Genomic DNA, 22,432 nt, shown 5'->3' with positions numbered 1-22,432 from the left:
TTAAAGAAAAAATGTTAAATACTTTACTCTATCCGGATACAAATTTATCCGGATATTATCCGATCCGATAAGCAATTATCCGAATCCGAATGCTTAACGGACGGATACGAATATTTTCCGGTAAGAAAATTTTCGGATACGGATACCCTTAAACGAATACGAATGCGAATTCGGAGGCGGATTTCGGCTATCCATTTACAGGTCTACTCGGCGGCATTAATATAAAGCTCCCCCTTGAGGAAGTAAACCATGATGCTCGCACAAGCTGGTCTGGATGAAACCTCAACTCAAAAAAAAAATCTCTTGGTATTTATAAGATCAACAATTTCTTGTCGCTCTTAATCCTAGTATTGTTGATGAGTTCTATTATCTGTAATAACAAAATTGAGGTTAATTTAGATAGTTCATATAATATTAGTTAGGCACAAAAACTTATCACAAAATTTGAAATTTGGTAATTAATTTGAAAAATATAATCCATTTGAATAACAAAATTTTAAAATATCTTATCGAGTAAATATTTTTGAAAATCTAACCTATAAAGTTTCCCTTTATTTTAAATAAAATAACTTTTCATTGATGTTTCCTTTTTAAGGATAAGTTAATGTAAATGTTATTTAAACATTAAACGGGGTTAGGATTTTTATTTTATTTTTAAATCCTTTTTAGTTATTTTTTGATCTCAATCACAACAGTAACTAATTTAGAAAGAATAAAATATTGAAACTTTATTTCAATATAACTAACGTTTAAGCTTAAACTATAGATGTTTAAAAAGACATACAAATAATTAAATCAACTTTTTTAGAAAGATATTTTCCGTTTTTCTAATCACTAGATCAAAAAAATTATCCCTAGTTTCTCTGGATGGAAACCTTTACACAACAATTTGCATCATTCAAATCTTAATTGAATGGTCTAATCCAGTAGCTCAGGTCAATAAAAATTTAGCTTAACTAATGGTAAATCATACTATCGTATAAGTAATGTACTATATATTATATTATATTATATTTTATATTATTATCATAAAAGTATGAACTCAAAGGGCACGGCTAAATATTGTTTCCATCCAATACCCCTTATATTAAACCAATTAGACTCTTATACAGTAATAAATGATATCTAAAATGGCCAATTAATTTTCTTAAAATTATTTTAATTAATTTATTTCTCAATATGTCCCTTTATCGTTTTTCAAATAAACCATTAATAGTCAAAGAATGTACAAATTTTATCCCGAAAATAAAAAAATGTTAATTGAGGAATAATAGACTGCATTAAAAATACTTAATCAAAATTTCACATTTAAAATATAAACTTATTACAAATTCCAACATTAGTTGTTGTTAACAGGTTTACTCAAGCATAGGCTATTAAACTTCCATAGCCAATGCACGGTGATTGATAAATACCTTGTACATTTGCACGTGACACTTTTATTAGTAAATGAAAAAATATATATATTTGGTATAATAAATGAAAATATTTGTATAAAAAAAAATAATAATTTATATAAACAACAAAAAAGATTTGATTAAGATATTCCAATTTTTTCTTTATGTCACTAGATCAATAAAATTGTTCTTAATATTTTTTGGTTGATTTTTTTTTTATAACTTTTGGATGAAAGCCTCTATTACAATAATTATCATCATATCATTGCCAATGCAAGGTTGATAGAGTGGTAAAAATTAATATTTTTCAGTGAAGAGGTCTTGGATTTGACCCTTGCAGACAGCGGTCTCCCCCTTAGGGATGTAATAAAGATCCGTGCAAGCTAATATGAATGAAGCTCAGTTAATTTTTTTTTTTTTTTTTATCATCATTCGTTAACCCAAAAAAAAAAAAAAAACATCATTAAAACCTTTAACTTAATATTATAGTATGATAACTCAAAAGTTGTTTTTCTGTTTTTAAGTAGAGAATACTCAAATAACTCAAAGTGGTCGAGAAGAATGAAAACCGACAACGGCAGAAAGACCTGAGAATGGGGTTCGGTAAATGTTGAGGAAGAAAAAAAGGAAGAGGAAAATGAATTAATGATATGTAGTTATTACTGACAAGATTTTGGTATCCCGCGCAGAGGCCCGAAACGCGTAAGGTGCCAAGAGCTGAAACTGCAGTTGTTTGTTCATCTCAGTTGCTCTTGTGTTTTGGAGTTTGTTGTGTTCCCAATTAGAGTAGTTTCGTTTTTTTTTTTTTATCATCTTAATCCTGTTTCTACACACGGGGACTTCGCCCTAACGATTTTCTCAATTCATTCTCATATAGGTATTAATTGATATTTCACATTCATTTGCTTCAATGTCGCTTTCCGTACACCTGTTTTGAAATGCCCTAGGCATTATGGAGGAGGAGAAAGTCGTCACTGGGACTTGTTCTTCGTCGTCTTTCCCTTCTGCAACTACAGCCACTGTTGCTGCAACTTCTTCTACTACGTTTAAGGATGGGCGTAGCCGTGGGTTCTTTGTGGAGCTTAATCCAGGCGAGACCACCATTGTGTCTTGGAAGAAGCTGCTCAAGGATGCCAACAAAGCGAATCGATCGCCTGTTGTTGTGCCCGAGGCTCCTACTGGTGCACACCCGGCCCTTGAATCCCGAATTGCCCTGGTGAGGTTACTTGTCGCCAATCTTTATCTGTTTCCGACGTTAAGCGTTGATTGCTTTTGAATTATTGCTAAAGCTTGCAATCATTCCATTCTGCCAAGTTGGCTATCTTAGTGTTGCTTGGTTTTGAATTCTAGCTGAGGGTTTATAGTTGCTACATTGTAGCAATTTCATTGGTAGGTTTGGGTGTTTCTTAGTGGTTTATACGGTCAGTGGTGGTTATTCTGTGGAGAGTGATGCCATTTGTGGAGGGTGTTATTGAGGGCCTCCACTCGTTTGTTCCTTACGTGGTTACATTTTGACCAACATTTTAGATTCCATTTCTGGATGTGATTAGCTATTACACCATTCTGCCATATTGACTTGGTTCTTGCAAATGTTTGCTGATTTTTTTGATTTGTATGCGTTCTTCCACATTTGGTAAATTTACTCTCAACTGTTCGTTTTATTTGTTTATTTTCAGCGAAGGGGTTTGGCCTAAGGTAGATGAGACTGATAAATAAAACTGAAGTGAAAAAGTTTACAAGGGGTAGTTCATGTGTAAAAATCTATTCCGACCGTTAAGTAGTTGCAGGACCTGTCACTCTTCCTGTCAACCTGATTTGATAGAGATTGAATATGCAAATTTTTTCATAGTTTTGCGGTACTCAATGATTGCAGGCTACCTTCGAGTGTTTTGCGGTTATCAGTTGTTGTGTTGATACAATGTAACTTGAGTGCTACAGTTCGATAATAAGCATGAAACTGATCCCTACGGTAGGACAAAAGGACATGGAAAGAAGGAGTCTACAAAATTTTTGATTAAGGGCAAGGGCAAGGGCGATGAAAACATGGAATCAGAGAAGAAGCTTTAAACCTGACTTACGTGGGAGTTCTATTATGAAAAAATATGATCCATCAGCAGTTATCAATTCCTATAGTAAGGGTCCGTTAATCTTAAGTTGCATAACTGAGCCCAACCGAACCCCTTTTTATATGCATGACTGCTTGTTCATTTAATTAATTTATTAGTGGCTGCTGGTCTAACTGCCTAGCAGCTTGCCTAGCCCCACGTGTTATACTTGTGAAACCAGGGCCTATCAGGCTTTCTCTCACTTTTCTCTGTATGGTTGTGCTGCTCCCTGCTTCCTGTCGGCAATCGGAAATCTAGCTCCAGCCATGTAGTTAGTTTAAGCCCATGTTTACACTTGAGTGAAAAATGTATGTGCTTCTCCCTGCTCCCTGCCGGCAATCAGAAATCTAGCTCCAGCCATGTAGTTACTTTAAGCCCATGTTTACACTTGAGTGAAAAATGTACATGCTTCACCGTCTTTGTCAGAGAAGTCTTCTTCCTCATTCCATGAATGACGTAATATTTGTGCATATACCTGTTTGGGTGTATGTTACCATTTATAAGATTCTGGTTTTAGCAAGGGCCTGCGTTCTCAATTCATGTCTTCCCTATACTAGTTCTGAAGAGTCTTTTGGCTGATTGACTGGACTGTGCTTTGGTTTTCTGAAGGCTCAAGTGGCAGAGGATGAAATGAAGGATGCTCCTCCTTCAAATCGTTATAATGCGGTGATTGAGAAAATTGAACGCCTCTATATGGTAGGAAGTCTGACATTCCTTTTCTTTTATCTAGAAGTTTCTTCAATATTATGATCCCGTATGGTGTGTGCAAATTTTTCATAGTTAACGTAAATGCAATGGGGTTCGCCTTGCTGTGTTTGTTGCCAAATAACATAATATCAGAGTTAATGTGGTGACTGCAACTTATTTTCAGGGTAATCAAAGCAGCGATGAGGAAGAACTTGATGATATTCCTGATGATCAATATGACACAGAAGATTCTTTTATAGATGATGCTGAGCTGGTTGGTATCAAGATTCTTGATTTTGTCTTAGGAGTTTCTTGGTGATGTAGTTGTCATGAGATTTGGTAGGCAGTGCAGTAGTTATTTGATTGGTGAAAATTCTTCATTGAGCTATACAATTTAATGTCTGGTTTATCTGTAGATTATCTTTTACTTCTATTAGTAGCGTGTTAGATGATTTCTTATCTTTTAGAAATTTACATTTGGGTCGTCCATTAGGTGTATCTCCAAACCCATGTTAGAGAATTTTCTGTTGCAGGTTCCTCCATTACCATTAGTGAAAGCAATCAAGACTTTTTCAAAAAAATTATAATTCTTGTTCTGTCTTTTTAAAACCAAATAGTCGAACCCTTATCTCAGAACACCAAATTCCATTTGAGAGCTATCAAGTTCCAGTCTCCCATCTCAATGGTGCCACATTCCTAAGAGAAATAGAGTTCTCTATGAGGATACCATTTGGTATATCGGGTTTTTAAGACTAGAACCAGAATAGGTCTGATCCCAAGCAGGATCAAGTTGAAACCTCCAGTAAACTAGAAAGAGAACGGGATCTCAAATTGGCTGGAAGAGAATGTTGAGTTCTGAAAATGATAATCACCAAAGAAAGAGAACAATGGGAACTCAAATGAGGGAGCAATGACATAATGAAGTAACTGATGGGTTTTGAATACTTCTCTTGCCAATGGATTGAGTGCTTTTTTGAATGTAGGATCAACTCCAAATAAAGGTCGCAATAAGAAGAAAAAGAAAATGGAGTTCAGTCGGCCCTTAGGTTTCTGAGAAAAACCCTAGATTCTTTGCGATTGATATTTGCTTTACTCCTGTTGGGTTCAGTTGTTGGAGATGTAATCCAGGCAGCAATGACAATGATGCGGTAATCTTCGGGAATCAATATAAAAGTCTGTTGCAAGAAATTCAGTAGTGATAGTACTCTTTTACTTGATTGCACTGAACGGGAGTTTGAAACCAAGAACTGAGGAACTGAGGAAGGGGATGGTGGAAAAAACTTGACTTCGATTCTACAAAAAGTGTAATATCACTTCTTTTTGGGATTCAGAGGGTAGATGGGGTCTAGTTAAATATCTGGTCCAACTGATGGTTGTCAAAGCGTCCGCCTAGGCCCATTTTTGGGTTAAGGCGACCTGGTGTCACCTTGGTTTTCGTTGTCCTCTATCGCTTAATCTCGCCTTGTCGCCTTGACAATTTTGGTCCAACTTGGTAGTATCTGGGTATTTTACTGTAATTGTATGCTTCCCACCAAATACTGCCTTTGGTTTAGACAATCCACCCTTCCCCCCAAAAAAGAGGTGGCTCTGAAACCTAGATCTCAAATATGGGTAATATGCATCTTCCCAAGGCCTCTTACCTATCCTCTCTTTGCCTGGGGACTTCAACAATTGCCCAAGACGAATTCTTCTTGGGCTCGGAAGAGTCAAAAGCTGATTACAATGTTCATATAGGCTAGACAAAACATGGAAACTCGAATCTGACTAGGATTTCAACTAGTAGTTGAACTCAAACACATAGGAAACTAGATAGATGGCTAATAATAAAAATAAAACCTAACATAAACTCCTCTAAGCTAGCGCTCCAGGTAAGCCCCATATCATTGTTCATATGAACAGTTCTTTGCCTTTTTCTTCATGCTTGTATCTACATCGACCCTCCCTCAATTAAAAAAAAATCTTCCGTAGGTTTTTATAGAGTTCAGGGGCGAGTTTTTATAGAAATGCTGGAGGTTTCACAACTCTATGCGATCAACTTTCTTGAGTTTACCTAATTGTTTCTTCAACCTCCTTTTCAACTCTAGTGTCTAGTTCCACACTGTCCACTATATCAACTTTGATTCCTTCAATTTCTTCAATGTAAGCCTTGGGATTTGAAACTTCAGGGACTGTACTTTCCTTGTAGAGTGATGTTTCCTGAACTTCATCTTCTGGTTCTTCAACTGGAGGGTCCCCTTTTCTTGGCCTCTTAAATTTGAACAAAATACTCAGAAGGGTTCTGAACTAATTTTGTCTTGCTTGTTTATTGTCTGTTTCAGGATCACTTGAAACCATTCCCCCCCCCCTTCTTTGTAATCATTTATAATTTCAGGATTTATTTCAGAAAAAAGTTGACCACAAATTCCTGGTACTAATGACCATGATCACTTTCTCAGGATGAATATTTTCAAGTTGATAAGTCCCCAATGAAGCACGACGGTTTCTTTGTTAATAAGGGGAAGTTGGAGCACATGTGAGTTTTATTGCAATTCCTTTAACAATCCCTTAGTTTATAATTACTGGTTACTTTCTAGTTTTGTGGAGTGGTTAATTGAACATTTTGAAGTTCGAAAATGTAACTTTCTGAATTGATACGTTTGTAGGCTTGAGTCTTTGTTGGTTGCATGTCAGAGTTAGAATGTTTGGCTCTCACCTTTGATATCATTTGGGTGATTCCATGTGTTGAATGGTGAGAGGAATAGTTAGTATGTTAATGACATATGGAATTACAGTCCCCAAAGCACATGGTTTATGCATTATAATGGTGCGTTAGAGATTTGAAGCAAAATATGTCTATGTTGGTATTGAGGACCCAAACAGACAGAACATTTATAGTTTCTAAAAGATTGCCTAATGCATGATAAAAACACAATGATGTTCAGTTGAAGGGGACTTGTTTGCTGCGACTTCCTGCATCTTCTTAGTATTCCTCTCATATGTTGGGGAAAACTAACGTCTTGGCAGGGATTTCAGAATTAAGGGGTGAGATTTCATGTCTGTATGTTCTATTTGGTAAAGCTCTTTCAGCTTTTTCGTGTCATGTACTTTATCACTTTTGTGTCTCTTATGGTCTTACCTATTTTGTTAATATGAAAATTAAATTCTATTAATACAAAATGACTTTGTATACACAAATTGATCACACATGAATCACGTGACTGATTTAATTGGAGGCTTAAAGTCCTTTTTTCACTGCTAGCTCAAAGCTTGCCTCAACTACAACTCTATCCCGACTTCTTTCTGCTAATGGAGTGTGGATCCATGACACTGGGAGCATAAAGTGGAGTGGTTTCCTTTCGTCTCTTCACTGTTGCCCCCCTCATCCCTCCCTACCTGCTTCCCCACCCCCCTAAACCTCATCAACAAGTTCGTCCCGCCCTCTCTTCTTGACTCGCTTCAGGCCATTCCTTCCAATGCTAGATCGAACAGATTTGATGCGTCTGATTGGCCGATGAGTTATGAACTTGCTAGTGGAAAGAAAGAGATCTCAGTTGGACTGCTAGACATTGGGTTAGTCTGATCTCAGATCTAACAGTTGGACATGATGAAAAGATGAATTATTCTGAAATGGTTTAGGTGGAACAAAGGAAAGCGAAAGGCCTCTCAGTGGTTAAGGGAGACAGAGAGAGAAGATGGGAGTTAAAATAGGAGCTGAAATCAGGTGCTAAAATCAGGTGCTAATTAAATAGAGAAGTAGCGATTGTAGTCATTGATGGGTGTATTGTAGAAAAGAGAAGATGGTTTTCAAAAAGCTTAATATCTAGAAGATATGGTTGATGTGAAAAGAGGGGAGAAATATGTTTGCAGTCTAAATAAGAAAGAGATAAATTGGAGAGAAGAGGAAGTAACATCCCTTAATAAAAAAGAGAGAAAGAGGGCTGACCAAGGTTCTGAGACAAAAGTTAGCTCCCAAATTTTCAAACAAACAATTCAATCCATTAATTCCAAATCATTGAAGAGGTGGTTGTATACTTGCATGTTTATGACTATGCGTGCTCCTAAATTGATTTTTATTACTCATAAGGACTCCACCTAGTTAACCTTGTCGACAGGGATAGTTTTGGTAAGAGTAAGAATATCCAGGTTTCAGTAGTTTCGACCAGTCCATGACACATCGAATTTTGCCCAAAAATGTTAGGTCTCTACCAAAACCTGGGAATTTTTGCATTTATTGGCTAGTTAAAACTGGCTTCAAAACTGAGATTTTAAACTTTGGTAGGACAATGTGACTTGTTTTATGCTGTTCTCTCTCTTTCTCCAGCTTGTAAAGTTGAAACTTTTCATGAGATTTCAGGTAGTGGGCATTGCAGGGTTCCATCTAATGAAGGATCTTTCGCTAATCTTAAGTTTCTGTGAGACTGGTGTGTCCATGGTCTAAAAGTAGGTTCATGGTCATAGCTATTCTTACTATGTTTCTATAGCTTATACATTTCAAGGTTTCTGGAGAGGCTGTTTTCCTTAACTTGTATATGCTGTCTGTTGTGTTTAGTTGCTATACCATTAGTCCATTTCACAAGGTGTTTACTTTGTATCTTATACTATCATTAACAATTTTATTAATTTATTCACTTCTGATTTTGCCTCTCTTGTCTTATTCTATTTCTGTTACTAGAAATGAACCCATTGCTTCTCCTGACCACCAACCAAGGAAGCGAAGACGGAAAGACTTAACAAAAGTTCATGGTGAGAAGGATGGTGAGCATGCATCACGTAGGCATGCAAAAATGGGTAATGCAAGGATGAAAGCTGCTGCTAGGAGTGCACTATTGGTGGGGAGCAAGTCTTCTACTCAAAGTTTGCAAGCAACAAAGGAGCATGATCAATATGGGAAAGGGCAGAATCAATTAAGTGCTTCTATGGGAACCTTCAAAAAAAAATCTGCTGGTTCTAGCATTAAATTGGAAAATTCTTTTTCGAAAAATTCAAATAAGGATTCTTCTGTTCCGTCAGTAGATATAAAACAGACTGAAAAACAGAAAACTGGAATTATCCAATCCAAAGATCTCAATAAGAAGTTGAAAGTTGGAGGTGAATCCTCTGATGCCATGCATCAGGTTAATCGAGATAGAAGTGCTTCTACTCAGGTTGAGCATCAGTTGAAGAAAGAAGTGAATGAGCAAGAGGCATCTGCAAAGCTTAGATATAGGGATAAAAATGGTGATACAGAACTGTCTGACCTTAATATTTCTGGTGGCAAGTACCCCTCTTTGACTGCTGTAAGTACTCTTCTTCTGAAAATCCCAACTTATACTGGTTCCGGTTAGTGGTTCCAATTGCATCTCCTTTTGCACTATTTATTTGTGATTGGTAAGGTTATTTCTTGTAGTTGAATGTTGGGTTGTTATTTATCTGCAAATAATATACTCTCCAGCAAGACTGTAGACTGAATCTTTACATTTATATGGTACCAGTCTTACTTCTTGGTTATGATTGATAACACTTGACAGGAGAAATAACCATTTCTTCATAAATGAAAATTTTTGGATATACTGTTAGTTGGTATCAAAAGGCTAATGGTCCATCTATCTATGCAGTTTTCTATTTCCTCGTACTTCTATTTATAATTTTCCATTTCCTGCTGTTTTTATCTCGTTTCCTCTTTGTTTTGGTGATATATATATATATATATATATATATATATATATATATATATATATATATATATATATATATATATATGGTTTTCCCTACTTTGTTCTTAATAACCCACATAACCAAGCCCATTTAGCTGGGGTAAGGCTGTGTTGTTGTTGTTGTTGTTGTGGTAGTGTTGTACTACTACTTATGGATCATCTTACCTGTAATCATAGAGGATAAATACTAGATTTCATTATGCCATATCACCATCTATGAAAAATCAAATATATGCCACTAGTCTCTGAATAATATGGTTGACGTACAGGATTTGGAAATTATTTTTATATCTTTGAAAAATGTCATACTGTGTTCTTCAGAAATTCATTATGCACTTGAATAACCACAAATTTACTTTAGGTGAAAAAGTTTCAAAGAGTGTGCAAACTTTTGTATAATGAATACTTCTGTCCTCTCTCTCCTTGATCCCATGACATCACAGTATGAATGGATATAGCTAGCACATGATTTTGCACTTGTTCCAACCATCTCAGTCAATAAGAAATAGCATGTTCTTACCCTGTTGTCTAGTGAGACTGTGAGTGTTTAACTTCTAAATTTAACTTAAAAAGATCTTGGCACATTCCAGCGTGAAATATATGACTCCTTCGCTCCATACACAGCATAAATTTGTGATGTTGGATGGGGTCCCAAAGGGATGGGTTTTGTGTAACCTTACTTTCTGGGTGTAAACTGTAAAGCATCCTACAGATAACTTAAAAGTTCAAGTTGTTGCTTTTAAGTGAATTCATCATTCTTGTATCATTGAAACCTTTAATCCCTTAGCGCTTCTGTTGGTACTCCTGTCCTGTTTTCTTCTAGTAGGTTTCATGTTTTTACTAGAAAAGTGTTTGATAGTTGTGATGGTTTTATACAACTTGTTAACTTTGGACAATGTACCTGTTAACTGTTTGAATAATATTGATAGATTCACAGTGAAACACATTTTTACAGGCTGATTTTCTATATTCGGTTCTCTTTCCATTTCGGCGCACTTCTGTGTAATTGCATGATTTCAAAGTTTAGAAGGTTATGCAAGGAGAGATTGAATCCTGTTCTATGACAGGCATATTTATCTAATATTCCTCAGTGATTAAATTTGATGAGATATGTACTGTTCTAGTTTTGGGATTTTGCTGTTCTTCAAGAATTCTAGCACATGCTGTACACTCAAGATTCAGTCCAGGCGGAACATAATGCTAATATTGTTTTATACTCATCCTGTATTTAGGAATTAATAGCTTCTTATACTGAGTCAGTTGGCTGACTAGTGATTACATAAATTTTTATGCATTTCCTTATGTGTGCTTCATACTCTTTTCTAAGAAAACTTGCCCCTAAATTGTAGGATTTTCTTATAGTTTTTCATTTTTTTAACAAAAAATTTACTTGTAGAATTGTTGTTATTTTGATCATGTCTTTTAATTGCCCCTGCAAACAATTTGACTGGTATTTGGTTTGTTATTAATCTTTACCCAGAAGACAACATCAATGAATGTAAAGGAAGGTTCTAGTGTTAGGCCAAAAGGCACGATGCTCGAAAGGGCTATTAGGGACCTGGAGAAGATAGTTGCAGAATGTAAGTTGCAAATATTGACTTTTTAATTCTTGATTTCTGTGAATGTTTAGAATGTTTAAATAATTTTCTTATTACCTTACAGCTAGACCACCTATTGTGGAAGTTCATGATGCAGATACTTCCTCACAAGCAGTCAAACGGAGATTGCCTCGAGAAGTGAGACAGAAGCTTGCTAAAGTTGCTAGACTAGCGGTAAGGTCATAATTACTTGTACAATCTTTGTTTGCTTAAAACTTCTAAAAGAATTAACAGCAAATGTTCTTGGTTGTTGCAGCAGTCTAGTCAAGGGAGAATATCAGAGGAGTTAATCAGTCGCTTAATGAGTATTCTAGGCCACTTGGTGCAGAAAAGGACATTGAAGGTATTTCTTTACTAGGAAATTATCCTGTGGCTCTTTGTGTCTACTGCTTTCTCCCCACTCTCCTTGATTGTAATTGAAAATGCTTGAAGAGCCTGCGTTAATAGCTTGGAGTGGGATGATAATGTGTGCATTGCTGATAGCTTGAAGTTTTCTTTGTTGCATGCATCATAAAGTTACTCTTTTTTTCAGAGCCTGTATTTGCTTGTTTGGCATTCTTTATAGAAGTTGTTAATTGTTGCTTCCGACTTTTAACTAGTCTGTTCTGCTTTGTACAAGTGGGGTTTGGGAAACGTTAACTGCTCTAGCTCTTGTCTTTTCAACAGAGGAACTTGAAAGAGATGGTTGAATCGGGTTTGTCTGCCAAGCAAGAAAAAGATGATAGATTTCGACGAATAAAGGAAGAGGTCATTGAAATGGTTAAAAGCCGGGTTCCTCCTTTGAAGTCCAAGGTAAGAAAAGGGAAAATGCTCATTTTCAAATATTGGTTAAACTTGTCCTTGCATAATTAACTGGTCCTTTTTTTATATTTTTATTTTGTCACGAGGCATATGATCGTCTTATGGTTGTTGACAAATCCTGTTTATCAGATGTTATTTCAAGTGAGAACTGATATTGAATTGTAAAAGCAAGTGTTTCATAGTTCAATTTTTTGATAATCTGAGTGAACAATCCAAACCATGTTGTTACTTTGACGTAAGAAACAAGTCAATACGTTTATGTAAGATCTGCATAAATGACACTGAATAACTAGCTACTAGTAAGTAGTAACAGAGTTAAAACTTTTATATTCCTATAAAAAAGGGCCAGAAATTCCTTCGCTCTGAAGATAACAAAGCCAGCTGTCATCTGAGTATAAGAGAGGCACCAATTGCCTCAGTATATTTATATATAAATAAAAAAATCTCCAGCTGTCGGAACGGATCAACAGAATTGAAATAAAAATAAGATTTGAAACTTACCTGGCCTGAGAAGAGAAGCTATAAAAACGAGAACTGCCGGAGACTACCACTGCAACTCCGAAGTTTCAAACTTGAAATCAGAGTCTCAGAGTTAAAAACTTAAAAAAGAAAGGAAAAAGAAGAAGAAGAAGAAGAATAGCCGGAGAGAAATAGGCTGGCACTTAACTTCGCCTGTGAAGATGGGTGCCGAAAAAGGTCGAAGACTGCCGCAATAGCCGCTGCAAGTTGCCGCTCAAGAGGTTTGAGAGGTTTCATGATTTGGTGTTGCGAATAGTTTAGGTTAATTTGTTATGTTTCTCTCTTTTTTTCTTTCTTTGTTAAATATACTATTTTGATCCCATGTAGCATCGGTGCAAAGGTAAGCATATTTCATATCAATAGGATTTTTCAGATGAGAATCTAATGGTTTAGTATCATGTTTTTGGGATTTAAGAAAAAATAAAAAAAGGACGGATGCCTTGAGGGCCAAGGTGCCTGAGGGGACACCTTGGACCCCAAGGCGACTTATGGCGAGCCTTGCCACTTCGAGGGGCGCCTGGACGCCTAGGTGATGCCTAGGCAACGGCTTAACAACTATGTTTGATGCTTAATAGCATTTAGAGGAAAATAGTTTATGCCTATTGGTCCTCCTAATAAATGTTAAATGCATGTTGGGTGATGTTTCAGTCATCTGAGCACCGAGATGGGGCGTCTGATGATTTTCAAGAGGCAGTTGGTTTGGACAAGGGAAAATATACTATGGATGCTGCAATGGAAGACAAGATATGCGATCTCTATGATCTCTATGTTGAGGTACTGGAGGAATTTTTTGAAGTCCCTTTTTTTTCCTTTGGTTTTTGAGTGTAATTTTCCGCTGTATCTAATTCCTTGATGGTTTCAGGGAATGGATGAAGATAAGGGTCCACAAGCCAGAAAGCTTTATGTGGAGGTAATTAACAGTCCAAATGTTCTGTATTGACATCATGATTATGCAATTGTTTAAGGGTTTTGTATTTGTTCGCAATGCTATAATTGGAAAGCGTTGCATCTTTTGGATTCAGCGTGTGCCATTATTTTCAATTGGAAACTTCTAGATTGTTTATGTCATTGAGTTATTACACCTCTGTTACAAGCCTTTGTTGAAGTTGGTCTTATTCCATTTTATGCATTTTTTGTTTCATCATATGATGTCGGCCTTCTTTCCATGAGTTTGGGTCAGTTGTTTTTTCTTGTAGATGAGCTCTTTGATTTGTGTTCCCCACTTGTTAACAGTGCCTGAACTTGTCGCAAATGATTGTTTATTTTGGCTACTTATTCCATTGGATCTCCCATTTGTTAACGAGGTCTTCACTTGTTGCAAACTTGTGTTTATTTTGGCAACTCATTTTACTATTTCCTTGTGGAAAATTCTCCTACTCGAATATAACCCGGCCATCTCCTCCTCAGCTTGCAGAGTTGTGGCCAAGTGGATGCATGGACAATCATGGGATTAAAAATGCTGTTTGTAGGTCAAAGGAGCGGAAGAGGGCATTGTATAACCGCCATAAGGTCTCTCTCTTTCTCTTTTTGTGTTTGTGGGGAGTTGCTTTTCATGTATGAAGGTACACTTGATTCATGTAAGTTAACATTGATGTGACGGAGGTTACGTTATGTGTGGATTACATTACTCCCGTTTAGTGTTCTTCCTTTACTATATCCTGAATTTAGCCTTGTCATGAAGATAATATGAACAAGTGATCCTCTAAATGTCTCTTTGCCTACTTATAATCACTTAAAATGGTTTTTGAATTGAGGTTAATTTTTTATTTGCAAGATTGAATTTATTAGCATAAAGGAGCAGCATGACCTAGATTTCTAAGGAGGCAGAATTCATGTTGTTTAGGCACTTTCAGATTGTGCAACTAAACTCAGAATCATGCATATTGCTCTGTCAGAGAAATCAACATGAATGTTCCATCTGCTAGAGATCTGAGGCATGTTATATGAGGCATTGTGGGATTAAAATTGATTTGATGTTCTGACCAATGCTCAGTTAAAAAATTGGCACATGAATATTGGTGGATCAATTTGAGCTTCTGATTGTAGTGCCTAGGCTGGTGAATCGCCGTTGTTATGAAATGAACTGTGGTTCTTAGAGAACATTGTACTTGGTGGTAAATTCCTCAGGAGGTAGATGGAGAATAACTTCTTGTGCTCGAATGCGGTCTACTAACATTCATTTCATGTCTCATTGGCCAAGTGGAAATCATGTAGCGGCAAGATCCAAGCACACTTTGTTTTATACTCTTAGCAAGGCGCATTTGCTACTAAGCTTTATGACAAAATTAATGCAGTGACAGAAGTAATGCTCATTATCAAGTTGATGTCTCAAATGGTGAACTTTATGTTTGGCTAGGTCTGCTTGCAGCCACTGAATATTGTGATCAGGAGTTTCTAGGAACTCACTATCTGCTTGTTAGTTGAAGCTTTTGTTTAACCTTTCTATGTAGTTGGTCCACTTAGATGGTAGAACTTTGGGCCTTGTGACTCAGAGGTGGTGAACTAGGAAAGGAGAGTACTTAAAAAATACAAAATGAGAAACCAAGATGGTATTCCTTATTGGATTTTCAAGCAGAAAAATGTGACCACTGAGAAATGAATGGTTTCCTTGTGGGTGGATATGATTCATTCTTGGCAACTCTAGCTGTATTTCGGGTTACTGTAGTCGTGCCCAGCTGGTGAGACATGGTGGAACCTCGTGCACTAGGTATGGATTTTTAAAAGCCATGCCCAGTTGATGAGGCTCCCATCATTGTGGGGTCTGGGGTGGGTCATAATGTTCACAGCCTTATCTTGGCTTTGTGGACAGGCTGTTTTTAGAGACTTGAATGCATGGCCACTTGGTCACAATGGAGCAACCTTCTTTGAGAGGCTGTTTAGGCTTTAATAAAGCATGTGTAAGTCTTCAAAACCCAGTTTGATGTTCTGGTTATGCAGCCTTGCTTGGCCATAAATATTAAACTGTAATGTAACATTTACCTATTCTACACATTTATTAAATGCTGTGTCACATAATTGGCCAGTAAAATTGGTAAATTATATATGATGGCTGAGAACACATAATTTTGAGAAAGTTTTTAAGAAATAGTTGTAGACTTTAATAGAAACTGCCATGTACAGTGAGCTATGCATATTACATTGACAACCAACCAAGTCAACAGTACACGTTAGACGCTCGCCTTCTGCATCCCATCAGTTCAATACTATGTCTGGACTGCTATTGATATGAACTATGACGTGCTGGATAGAGTCCATTTATGACAGATCTAGCCGGTTTGCATTGTCCCTCTGCATAATATATGATGACATGAATTAATGCAGCAAGGACTCTCCATTGGGCCAAGGCAGGTGTCTATCTGATCAAAGTTTAAAACACACGTTGAGTAGTACTACACCAGCTCATCATGCCACATCATCCACCTCAATTGAAATGGGTTTATTTCCAGAATTAAATACGAAATCAATCAGTTAGGTAAGTAGGTATTTTTTCCATTCCTTATTATATTGAGCAGTTATTTCCAACACATTATGAGATATCGGTCAGCTGTATTAAGAGAAGATTAAGTGATCAAGAGGGATCCACAGCTACCTGGTGAATGCAAATCGAAGATTATTTCCAAATATAGAGGACTTGCACAGTTAGATACGGATATTATTTAGTTAATTGTAATTTGAGATAGAGATGATTTGAGGAGTATTTTCTTTATGAATTCCATGCCATAGATTTCAAGAAGGATTAAGAGTGGTTCTCCACAGGTGGCTTGTAAATGGTGCTGTGAGGCTGTAGATTGGCCAGCAGTAATCCCAAAATTTTCGCATTGTTTATTGTAGGGATTTCTAAAGTTTTCACCTTAAAAACACCTATAAGTAGTTATCATTCATATAAAGGGCTTTTTAGAATAGCAGTTTACCTGACAAGATGAATCAGTAAGCACTCCTTGCAATGATGTGGCAATCCCTAGTTTTGTTGAGTGGTGATGAGGCAAAATTAAAGATCCAAATCTTATCCCCCTTTTCTTGGTCTAAACCCATGAAAAAGATGAAATGCGTTCGAACTTTCTAATTAAAGGTCAAGACGTTATTTATACTAGACTTTGTTGCATCCTGGCAAGGTGGTAGAAAAGTACCAAAATCTAGTTGAAATTTCAGAAAACTTGATTTAGCATATATGTTTGATATCTCGTATGCATCTCGTCTTGATCAGATTGAGATCTTGATGAATTTTTTAACCATATTTCGGAGGGCCTGCTCCCTAGGGCCACATAAAAATCCTCCCTAGTTCAGTAATGGTTTGGTGCTGAACTTGTGTTCTATGTATTGATGCATAATTTTCTTGATAGAGCTTTCTATAATTGTATTTAGTTGATCTTTCAAAGACTTCTAGCGATCAAGTTTTTATATGTTGAATTCTGCTATTATTATGAGACAATAAAGAGTTTCTTGGGTAATATTAGGAAGTGTAGTTTTATTTTGGTGTGTTTAAGAAATAAGAAGTTGAAGTAGGGTACTAAGTTTACATACATAGTAAGTTTTTGATTACTTTCTTCTGTTATTTCCTTGTTTTGGATTAGGAATGATTATGAAAGTTGTTATGAATATGCATCCTGTCATTATTGTCTTGGTTATTATCAAATAATGTAGTTCATCATTTCATCTCACTATGTGTTTGTGTATATGCACACACACGCGCGCACACACACACACACACGTATATAATGTTATCTTGCTTCTTTATGTTATTTTTCCTTCTTTTACTGTGTTGTTCATGCTGTAACCTTATAATTCTATTGCAGATCTTTTCTCTTGAAATATTATGGAAATTCAAATTTTTTGTTGACTTCATAGATAAGATTTCTTGCTGCTAATCCATAATTGTTAAGTTTTGGGATCTTCTTTGCATTTGTTGATTTGACATATTATGCTCTATGTTCTTTAAGGAATCTTAATCAGCTTCTTTATAATTGAAGATCATGAAATTCCTTGATGATCTTTTGGTCTTTCTCTGACTACTGATTCTTTATTGAATTGCTACTCTTTGAATTTTCTTTATTGCTTGTGGTCACTATTCCTTGATGAACTGGTTACCATATAAAGAAATCCCTACTCACGGAGATGAGAGGAAACTCTTTCTTGTATATCTACATGATACATTAAGGTCTACAATTTCAATATGCAAGTCGCATGCTATTTGGCTGTGCATATGTCTTGAAGTTACAGGATTTATCCCTTACCCTTTCACTTTGTGTAGAAGCTCTCATTCATTTTTCTTTTCTTCACTCACATACATTTCCTCTATGATACTTTTTTGAAATTATGTTTTTTGTTTTATTTGATAAAATATAGCATTTTTTTTTCAAATTGGCAAAGTAGTCAAAAAATCTGTAAAAGATTGTATCCTGACACAGATCTCAATGTGTCCTGGACCAAACCAAAAGCTGGAGAGACTAGAGAGTCACTCACTAGTTTTAAAAAAAGATCATTCATTTTGATTTCCTTTTAAAATGCTAATAATTGGTCGTGTTGATGCAGGTCTGAAGGTTTATAGTGGGAGATCCCAAAGAATGCAAAAAGTAAACACAGGCTGGCATATTTGGCTTCTCCCGCTATAGCCAGCCTATGTCTACTTATTCTATATCTAACTTAGTTTCTTTTATTTTTCATGTTGGTCTTCTTTTCTTTGAGTGTTTACATTTAGCTTATTTAATGGAAACAAGCTTTGGGTTGGCTTATTTGTAGTGGGCCTTTTGATTACCAAGGTTTCCCACCCCCCATTATGATGGGCTCCTTTAATGGGCCTATAATTGTGTAAGGTAGCTAGTTAAGTGTCTTTTCTACTATTTTAGTTGTTGTTAAATGTCTTAGTTGGACTGGATTAGGATTCTTTTAAGTCCTGCCCTTTTTTGAGTCATTTTCATAGTTAATTTAGGTTACCATGTTAATTAGGATTGGGGTAGCCCTTTCCTTTTAAGTGGAGTCTGTTTTTGAGTATTCTATATAAGTTTATAAGCGAGCCTGCATTGGATATGAATTTTGATTGGTGAAAAGTTTTTGCTACTCTCCTTTTCCAGTGGCAAAGAAACCTTCTCTCTAGTCTGAGAAATCCTGCATATATTGATGCTGGTTGGTATTTGACTCATCCAACTGCCTTTTGTTGTAAGCCTGGCGTGTAGCTAAGAGAGGTCAATGCCCTAGAGTTTATGTTGATGTACTTCCATTCCCCTCATTTCTCTCCTCTTGTATTCTTATTATTTTTTAATGTTTTAATCTTTTGTCAATGAGTTATAGTCGTACATGTTGTTCCACTCTTACTTCTTGAATTTCCCTATTTTTAGTCAGTTGTCTTTTATTGGATCCATGTAGCTGACCCATTTATGTTGAGATAAGGCTTCGATGATGATGTTGTCGTGCCCCTCCAATAACAAGTTCATTCAATTTCTGTTTATTTTTCTGCAATTCATCTTCTAGAATGGTAAATTATGTTCTAGTTGAATTCCATATGAAGTATCTTCCTTTTTTTCTTTTCTTTTCTTTTTGGGCATAAGTTTCTGTTAGGAGAATCTAGCATAGAATATCTTTAGATTTTGGGAATCTGTTCACTGTTCTAGAGGGATTCTATCAGGTCACACCTATAAATCTGGAAATATACTGGAATCTCAATTTCACCCTCATCTCTTAAATCGAAGTCTGTCAGTTTAAATACTGATTCAATATACTGCTTTCTCTAATATGATATATGAGATTTATAATATCTAACAAAATTTGTTTGAGTGATGAAATCCGGAGGTATTCTATGCTAGATTCTCCTAGCACAACTAGGTTTACCCCATATCATCTGATCCAGCCCTTGGATCAATCCAAGATTTTCAGAAAATGTTCATTGTATAATTTTTAATCATCCTATAATTTTTGAACTCTGGCAGTTTGGTGGTCATTCAACTACTTGATTTGTTATGCTTAATTGTTCTCCTAATCTGGATTTTATTCTCATGGTTTTCTTCTTGGAGGGAGGGGCTGGGGGTCTGTTGTTTACAGTATATTGGTATTATTTTGATTACCGAAGTATAGTTCCACATTGCATGTGTTACCCAAGAAATTGATTTCAGTATTTGTTTTTCTTTTGAGAAGACTTCAACTTGGATGACATAGATTTATGCTGGTTTTTTTTCTTTCCTTTTTCCTGGAAAAAGATTACATAGGTTGAGGTTGATTTTTGATGCTCAGGATCAAGAGAAGATCAAGAAGAAAAGATTATCCATCCCAAGGGCAGAGGAGAGTGTCCGTGGAGAAGGTGCTTTGGCTATGCAGCCACGAATCATGCAAGAGAGGTGGAGTACTGACTCAAGTGGACATGCCTTCCTGGTACCCAACAAGTTGATTACCAGTATGACAACATCTTGTCAGCATGTTTCCACATCTGTGAGAATGTCACATTCGTCTCCTAATGGCCTTAGCATGGATAGGCCAAAACAAGAGAAGCTAAAGGGAAGTACCTTCATGGATGATGTCAGGAGAACAGATGGTGTGTTGGCAAAGAAAAAGGTTAAGAGGAATCCTGAATCAGAGTTGGGGGAACTTCATTTGCAGCCAGATAAGTTATCACAGCATGGAAAGGAGAAGAAAAAGCATCCTATGGTTGCTGCTGAAAACCAGCCTAATAAATCAAACCTTCAGACGACCAGTATTCCGAGCTGCGACCAACTGAGTTGACTAACAAAGCACATTCAGCAATTCATGTTCAGTCGTGTCGAGCCCTAGTTGGCTTCTGGACATCCGGGGGCTCACAAAAAATTATAGAGCATATTCCAGTGTCTCCGCTGCATCCTTTTAAGACAGCTTCTAATTTGGTGGTTAATGGGCTAACTTCGTAGCGTTAATAAAACTGTGTAATTATGGATTAGGATTAGTCTTGAGTAGGGAAGAGTTGGAGGTTGTTATTGCAGATCAGTTTGGACAGACAGGGTTTTGAACTCTGAAAAGTTCTGATTTTTTGTCTTCCCCTGGTCGTATTTTACTACATCAGTGGGAATGTTTTGTAATAGCGTGGTGTTATGTGGTTGTTTTTATCATCCCGTGTATGGATTGTAAATATTCCAATCCAGGTCATTTATTCATCTTTACATGCAGAATAGTATGGTAGTTCCATTGCTATCTGAACTCGAACTAAGAACTGGGTTACCAGCAGCATTGCAATGGATGGATGGATCATAATCAAATATTCTGATGGTGAAAGGCTTTTCTTGATGCTATAAAGCAAAACCCAGCTTCTCAATGACACAGATTATACATTGTAGTAAATTTCTTACAGTTCGGATGGTAAGTATTTCTGTACATGCATTTAACTAAGAGAGTGAAGAGCAAATGAAATGGCAAGCTACTAAAGCATTTCGTTGGGTTTTTTGTCTCTACAGTTCGCTACAAAAAATTGACACTTCAAAGAGTTTACAAGGTGCTTCGTCCAGTATGTGTGTCGCAAAATATAGTGACATCTTTGGTTCTCACAATCTGAATTAGTATATATTTAATGGACAAGTAAACATATGAGATTTTTGCCTTGTTCATTTAAAGCGAATGAATGCTTAGAAGTTCCACACTACTCACATATGTGCAAAACCCTTGGCACATTCAGACACCTTGAAGACTTGAAATTATACTCTCTTTTGCCGAATTAGTTTTAAATGGACATTTTAGGGTTTTACTAAGTCCATGTATGATAATTGATAACAGTAGTTACATTTCCAAAAATACACTATTGGCTGAATATTTTGTTCATGTACTAGGTTGTCTTCAACTCCGATATCAACCATTGTATAGCCTAAAATTGAATCTAGATCCTGAACTAGAGTCCCTTCTATCTGAAGAGGAATTGAAGCTCGTAAAATAGGGAGTTAATAAAATGAAAGTTATTTATTAAGTTGTTTGCATGTGACATCACCTATGTGATATTTCGGCTTTTTTTTGTTTTTGTTTCTGGAGGGATGAACAGAGCAGACTCGCATTAATTTTTTTTTTTTGGGTAACCCAGACTTGCATAATTTAGACTGGAAGAATCCTTTTCATTTTATATGCAGGCTTTCCATTTGTTTCAACGCAAAATTTTACTTGAAAATAATAATCCAATTAAATTGGAATAACTGAGTTTTAAATCTATATCCAATGGTTTGGTTTATAACAATGTGTTCTTTTCAATGATCACATTCCCATGGAAGAGCAATCTGTTCTTCTCAATTATACAATAGGAGTAAGATTTACGTGAAATCCATTGAGATCCTATTTCCAATCTATCTTTTCTGTATTCATAATCTCATGCTATTTCATTTGGAAAGAAAGTAACGAGAGGGTGTTTAATCAGAAAACACCTGTCCCCTGAAAGTGTTAGCAAACATACAACACTGGATTGTAGCTTTAAAACTACATAAAGAGGAGGAAAAAATTGTGAATGTACCAATACACAGTAACCATGTGATGGCTCAAGAAATAGAAATAAATTATTACACTAATATACCACAAAAATTTTACATGAAACCCTAGTTATTTGACGGGCACAACGGGTCCTTGGCTTGGGCCATTTTTGGTACGATAATGTCAATCATTTTTTTCCATAGAAAATGTCAATCATCAAACCCTAGTTTTTTTTTGTTGTAAACCCTAGTTAT

General features: G+C 36.2%; 1 protein-coding gene across 6 annotated transcripts; it reads left to right on the top strand.

The window, feature by feature from the left end:
- The first annotated feature begins 1,946 nt into the window (after positions 1-1,946).
- Positions 1,947-21,199, top strand: LOC149008879 (ubinuclein-1-like). Of its 6 annotated transcripts, none has more exons than XM_089163502.1 (14): positions 1,947-2,104; positions 2,275-2,613; positions 4,112-4,198; positions 4,374-4,463; positions 6,625-6,701; positions 8,841-9,444; positions 11,342-11,441; positions 11,557-11,633; positions 11,716-11,802; positions 12,126-12,251; positions 13,428-13,553; positions 13,642-13,689; positions 14,187-14,288; positions 20,001-21,199. In XM_089163502.1, exons 2-14 carry the CDS (start codon positions 2,350-2,352, stop codon positions 20,484-20,486), a joined length of 2,274 nt encoding a protein of 757 aa, XP_089019628.1. In that variant the 5' UTR covers positions 1,947-2,104; positions 2,275-2,349; the 3' UTR covers positions 20,487-21,199. The 6 variants fall into 6 exon arrangements, with proteins under 6 accessions (XP_089019628.1, XP_089019626.1, XP_089019627.1 ...); XM_089163500.1 differs by having other exon boundaries at positions 11,524-11,633; positions 11,719-11,802; XM_089163501.1 differs by having other exon boundaries at positions 11,545-11,633; positions 20,001-21,198.
- Positions 21,200-22,432: the final 1,233 nt, after the last annotated feature.

This window comes from Hakea prostrata, chromosome 7 (assembly GCF_041222555.1).
Source record: "Hakea prostrata isolate BN-2017 chromosome 7, UWA_Hpros_2, whole genome shotgun sequence".
NCBI classification, from domain to species: Eukaryota; Viridiplantae; Streptophyta; class Magnoliopsida; order Proteales; family Proteaceae; genus Hakea; species Hakea prostrata.
The sequence above is the reverse complement of the archived record's forward strand: the minus strand, read 5'-3'. Positions and strand labels throughout refer to the sequence as shown.